Source organism: Triticum aestivum, unplaced genomic scaffold, assembly GCF_018294505.1.
Source record: "Triticum aestivum cultivar Chinese Spring unplaced genomic scaffold, IWGSC CS RefSeq v2.1 scaffold110054, whole genome shotgun sequence".
Taxonomy (NCBI): domain Eukaryota; kingdom Viridiplantae; phylum Streptophyta; class Magnoliopsida; order Poales; family Poaceae; genus Triticum; species Triticum aestivum.
Window position 1 is genome coordinate 2,218 of NW_025233201.1, and position 6,169 is coordinate 8,386.

The 6,169-nt window shown below is 37.6% G+C and overlaps 1 protein-coding gene across 1 annotated transcript; it reads right to left on the minus strand.

Moving 5' to 3' along the window:
• Nucleotides 1-490: 490 nt before the first annotated feature.
• Nucleotides 491-1,343, minus strand: LOC123176020 (glycine-rich cell wall structural protein 2). The gene has a single exon (XM_044590438.1). It carries the CDS (start codon nucleotides 1,317-1,319, stop codon nucleotides 723-725), a length of 597 nt encoding a protein of 198 aa, XP_044446373.1. The 5' UTR covers nucleotides 1,320-1,343; the 3' UTR covers nucleotides 491-722.
• Nucleotides 1,344-6,169: the final 4,826 nt, after the last annotated feature.

The following is a 6,169-nucleotide window of genomic DNA, read 5'->3' on the forward strand; positions in this document are numbered from 1 at the left end:
AATAACAATTTCCGCCATTGTGATCGATGGAAATGAAGTTACAAAGCTGTAAAGCTAACTTTCTAATCTAACAAGTGGATCATACAAAAGAAATAAAAATGTAATAAAAATATAAATATAAGAAAATTAGACCATGCACCTTCCGACCGTTCATGACTTCATGGCACCAAGTCATGATAGTTGCGACCTAGTACGGCTTGTGATGATGAACACTCTCTCTAGGCAATGTGTGGATGACTGAGGATGTGAAGGATATTGCGGTGCGGTTTCACGATGGGGGTTCGTAGCCTTGGAATTCCCTAGAAGCACTACCCAGCAAGAGAAGTTTATGCAAAACAAAAGTGGTGGATGTGAGTTATGTTTTATATGAATGACGCAGTTCGTGAAACGACATGTATCATTGAAACGATATTTTTTGGTACTTCACCATAAGTGAGCAACTTGTGTTACACAACCATAACACGGGCAAAGAGTTTCCATTTCAAGTTAATTGGCCAAAACGATGGTATATAACTTAATACATATAAATAGTGATACATTGACATGTAACATTCTTGGAATATATCACAAACACTAGTACATATTCCACTAGAACAATGAAGCCCTTATTTGATATAATATGTAAGATGATAACAAATAAATGAAAAAAGAGTCAAAGCTATCAATTTGACACAGTACAGTAGGTTGGGCTCCATTTTTTTAGATTCCTCACATGAAGGGGACTAGGGGTTGGCATTGCCATACCCAGATCCAGCACCTTTGCCTGCACCACTCCCACCATTTCTTCCTCCGCCATTGCCACCACCGTTTCCACCAGCATCTGCATTTGTACTACCTTGTCTATACCAATTGTTAGTAGCTGTAGCTGAGCCAAAACCAGTGCCACTACCAGCCCCATATCCACTAGATCCTTGATAGCCACTAGCTTTCCCTCCACCACCGCCACCACCGGCACCACCAGCGCTAGTATATCCACCATAGCCACCACCATAAGGATATGAAGATCCTTGACTATATTGACTGGAACCGGAGCCAGAGCCGGACCCGCTACCATATCCAGTTCCACCATTTTGGCCGCCGCCTCCGCCGCCACCTCCACCTCCACCGCTTGCATGGCTACCACTACTAGAACTCAAGCCAGACCCAGTTCCACCCCCAGCACCCGAGCCACCACCACTCACAGTTCCCCCACCCTCTCCTCCTCCCGCTCCCGTTCCCGTGGCGCTTCCACTGCCGAATCTAACCACCCTTGCAGCATTGGCCAGTCCAATACTCAAGAGGACAACATAGCCAATGGCTACTAGCTTTGTGCCTACCATTGTGTATGTTTTATGGAAGTGTGTACTCTTGCAAGATGAGGTGAGTTTTAAGCGAAACATCAATGGATATTTATAGTGGTGCTTCCGGCCATGCATGTTGGGGGTGTTGGTGGAGTTGTTGACGAAGTCATGTCTCAATTGTAGGTGGAGGCTTAGAATAATTAGTGCCTTAATTGGTGCAGGTAAAAGTAAACGAGATGACTGACTTCTAATCGTGATCGCATCCACGTTGGGTCAACAGTTCTAAAACACATGCATTCAAGCATTCACTGATGAACACATCTAGCTCCAGGCTTGAATAGTTGACATTAGAGCAGAGGAGGCAGCAACCTGGAAGTTTCGGTAGTTGAATTTGGAGTTGGAGGGTATTGTACTAGCAGATGGCAAAAATCCAAACCACGTTCATGCCGGCACCAAGGATCATCTTGTCAAGGTAATTAAGCCCACACCACCACTGAATGCATGGACTAATTCAATCTGTGTCCGTTTATGCTACTCTACTTGCATGCATGATTACCATTTTATCTTACGGTCAAGTAACCATGCATGCATGTTAATTAGCTGGATGATTAACCGTGGGCTAGGATAGCCGGCCGGGTTAACGACGTGGGCAAGTGGTCGTCACTGCCGATGGCAAGCAAGAGCCGGAGTCGAAGTAAACGACGACTCCGCCCATGTAATCGATCAAGTCGTTGGGTCAAGTAGCCGTGCATGATCATGTTCAAGTGGATGGTAAAGATCGATCCAAAACCACGTGCATGCCATGCTAGCACCGTAAGCCTATACGTACGTACACCATATTATTTGATGCCCGGACTAGTTCAAGTTAATAGCTGAACAGGTTATGAACCGTGATACATAGCTGCTTCTTCATGTACTGAACGAAGATCTACGGCAACGCTGCTTTATGAGCCGAGATGGTCACTGCCACGCCAAACAGCGAAGGGAAGCAGCCGTTACTGCCACGCTGGCAAAATCAACAGACCCTCACCTAGCCAGATAGATAGGTCAACAATAATTTACGACAACGAGCCATCGAACCATCGCAGCCGACATTGTTGAGACTAGCACACATGCCCGTGCGTTGCAACGGGAGGATAAAATTACATGCCTCTAGCTTAATATAAGAATGGATCAAGACCCGCACATGTCCATATTCTCTAGTTCAACATGGCACCCTTTAATTAGAGCCAAACCAATATATTCATTTTTTATTGGCACGTGCCCATAATTTGTTTCAATTATAATTAACCGGCATATTCTCTTTAATTGACAACTGGAAGCTACCACTATCAATAATTTATGGTGTCCCTTATTCTAAACAAGCCGACTTAGCTTGATGCGCCGGACGCGGAGCGGGCCCAGTATGGGAGTGATCGAACTCACGACCTCAAAGACCCAACCACATATTGCTAGCCACTCAAACAAATGCATTATGCTAACCATGCTATCCAATGGTTAGCGTTAATATTAAAGAATCTAATGCAATGTCAGATTCGAAACTTTTTTTTGAACTTTTCAAAAACTAATAACTATGAAATGCCAAGTATACTTGGCAACGTGAACAATTTTACAAATTGCAATTTTTTTAAAATTCTATACATTTTTAAAAAAGACGAACACAAAATTTGAACGGAACATTTGTTGAAATTCACAAGCATTTCTTAAAAGCATGAACATTTTATAAAAATACGATTTTTTTTAAGTTGCGAACAATTTTTGGAGACGGGAACATGTTTTGAACTTATGGAAGAAATCTAGAAAATGTTTATTTTAATTCAGAAATTATTTTCAATTTTTGAAGATATCACTAAAACAAGAATATTTTTCAAATTTGTAACATTTTTAAATCTTGCACAAATTTGGAAAACCCCAAACACAAAAATGGGCATAATTTTTAAAATTCTGAAAAAAAATCAGGATGATAAAATTTTGAAATTACAAACATTTTTTAAATAGGTACGGAATTTTGGAATTCATAACATGAACTACCAAATATACTTGGCAACGCGAACAATTTTCCAAATTTTGAACAGTTTTTTGAATATTACATACATTTTTGGACAAAGCAAGAACAAAAAATTTGAATAGAACATTTCCTGAAATTCGCATACATTTCTTAAATACCTGAACATTCTTATAAAAATATGAATATTTTTACGTTGTGAATAATTTTTTTTAACTAGGAACATGTGTTAAAAATGCAGAAGAATTTTAGAAAATGTGTTTCTTTAATGCAAACATTCCTTTGAATTTTTAAACCTATATCTAAAACAAGAATATTTTTCGAATTTGGAAGATTTTTTAAATGCATTTGTTTAAATCTTGATTTTTTGTGAAAAGTACGACGTTTTATTAAAAATGGGAGCATTTTTAAAATTTGAACATATTTTGGCACGACAAAAAAATCGAAAATATTTTTTAAAATCTGAACACATTTTTGTAATTCGTAACTTTTTACGAAATTGTGAATAAAAATAGAAACTGCAAACATTTTTTGAAATTTGTGGAATTTCAGAAATGTTTTAAAAATATATTTGCAATGGGCAAAATAAAAAGAAACAGGAAATGAAAAGAGAAAGGAACATAAAAAGAAAATTTGAAAGAGAACATAAACAAAAATGGGCCGCCGTGTCTTGGTCGCCTTGTGGGTAGCTGAAACTATATGACGCGTTGAGCGAAAAACAGGAGTCTTTTATTGTTGGGTGGACAGGAAAAAATGGCTGACTTTACTGGGCCATAGGGCGCACGGCCCACGTATGAAATTCTCCACAAATCGTTTTTCCTTTGCTAACAGACGGAGTACGAAAGTTTAGTACCACCTCGGATAAAAATAAATATATTTTTACCTAATAATAAAGAGAATTGGGTTTCTGCCTATACGTCATAAAAACTACCCTGGAAGTTGGCAATAATTACCCATCAATGCCACCCGTAAGTGGCAAAAACGATTCGTTTTTAATTTCAAATATCGCTCCCGGGTTCTGTTATTAACTGTTGATACGTTATAAGAACAGGATTGGATGAGTGGCGCGATAGTTGAGGCTACGACACTCCACAAAGGAGACCAGGGTTCGATCCTTGGTTCTCGACGCCTTTTTCTCTCTTCCCTTTTACCTATCTTAAGCGCAGTAATGGGCCAGCCCATGTGCGGGCCGTGGCGCCGCCTGTTTTCTATTCCTTTTTTATTTCTGTTTTGGTTTTTTCCTCTAAAAATTAATTTCGGCTTCGTGGCGCACCCTATTTCTTTATTTTTTTTTACTTTTTTATTTCTGTTTTGGTTACTTATCTCAAAATTAATTTTGGATTTCCAAAATATCAAACAGTTGCGAGTTTTGAAAAAAAGTAGGAAAATGGTAAACTGTTTGTGAATTTAAAAACTATTCGAAAAATCATAAAATGTTCATGACTTAAAAAATTGCTCACATATTATAAACAAATCACGATTTCAAATGAATTTTCAAGAAATAAAAAATGTTCATGATTTTTTAAAATGATCCGATATTCAAAGCATATTCAGGAATTAAAAAAACATGTCCATCAGCTTTTAGAAAATGTTCACAAAAATTAAAAAACATCCGTTAATAATGAACAAACTAATTGTAGCTTCCATAAAGGTTTGATTAAGAGATCTATAGAGCTCGTTTTATGATTTTATTTAGTCCTTCGCGTCAGGTAAAAAAGGGTTTCCGTGTTTTGTACAACGCTGAACCCAACAAAATTGACATAACTTTCTAAGGGTTAGTTTTTGTAAGCTATATTAAAATGGCTAAATGTCTATTTCGCTTCCATACACAATTATGCTTATTCTCGTATCACAATAGTGGTTATGGTAAATATCGCTACGCTAAGTCAAGGCGAGGCATTTTACTTATCAGTATAGCTCAGACAGGGTCCGTCAATGCAGCTTGCTCAACCACAAAATATTTTGTTGTGACGCCTTAAACAAACAAGTCTTGATGAGCATCATATTGTTCGTTTTTGAAATTACATTTTAAAAGTGTCTTATCTCATCATGACATCATTTGTATATACTTTGTGAATTTGATTCATACTTTTTTATATCTTTTTTTCCTGTTGCAATGCACGGGCATTTCTAAAAATGTTCGTTAAATCAAAAAAAGTTCGTCAAATTCAATAACTATTCCACCCAATTTCTAAAAAAAGTTCATCGATTATAGAATGTTTTGCTAGTTCAGGAAAATTGCTTAAAAATGTTCATAATTTTTAAAAAATGTTTGTAAATAGCAAAAGAAAATCATAAATTAAAAAAATGTTCTTGATTGTAGAAAATGTTCAGAACTTTGTAATAGTATGTTGTTTGCGATTTCAAATATGTGCATGAGTTTAATAAATTGTTCATAACTTCAAAATGTTCATGATTTCACAAAATTGAGAGAGATATTGTATCTCGGTGATGCAGCGAAATGTGATCATGACCATTGAAAATTGTGAACTTTTTTCTCCCGTTGCAACGCACGGGCCCTTTTGCTAGTAGATATAGATATAAATTGGGAGGTTCGAGGAAACTTTATTCGCCACACCGATGGCGCTGCCACGCAACTCTAGTAAAAGTATCAAAGAGGGGAATACTAGAGATGCATATGGTAGATCAGGGCTTTCCCGCACTCCCATATCAGCACTGGAGGAGGTTGCGACCTACCACCGGACAAGAGTGGCGGCATGGTGCATCTAGAAAATCTCCTCTCTAGGTTTTGAGAGGTGAGAACGGTTCCAGAATAACTGATGGTGAGGTTAGTTAACTAGATGGATCATCACAATTAACGTAATTAACTAGTTTTTTGGCGAAAAAACTCACTATCTATTCATCTTTAATCATGATAGTACAA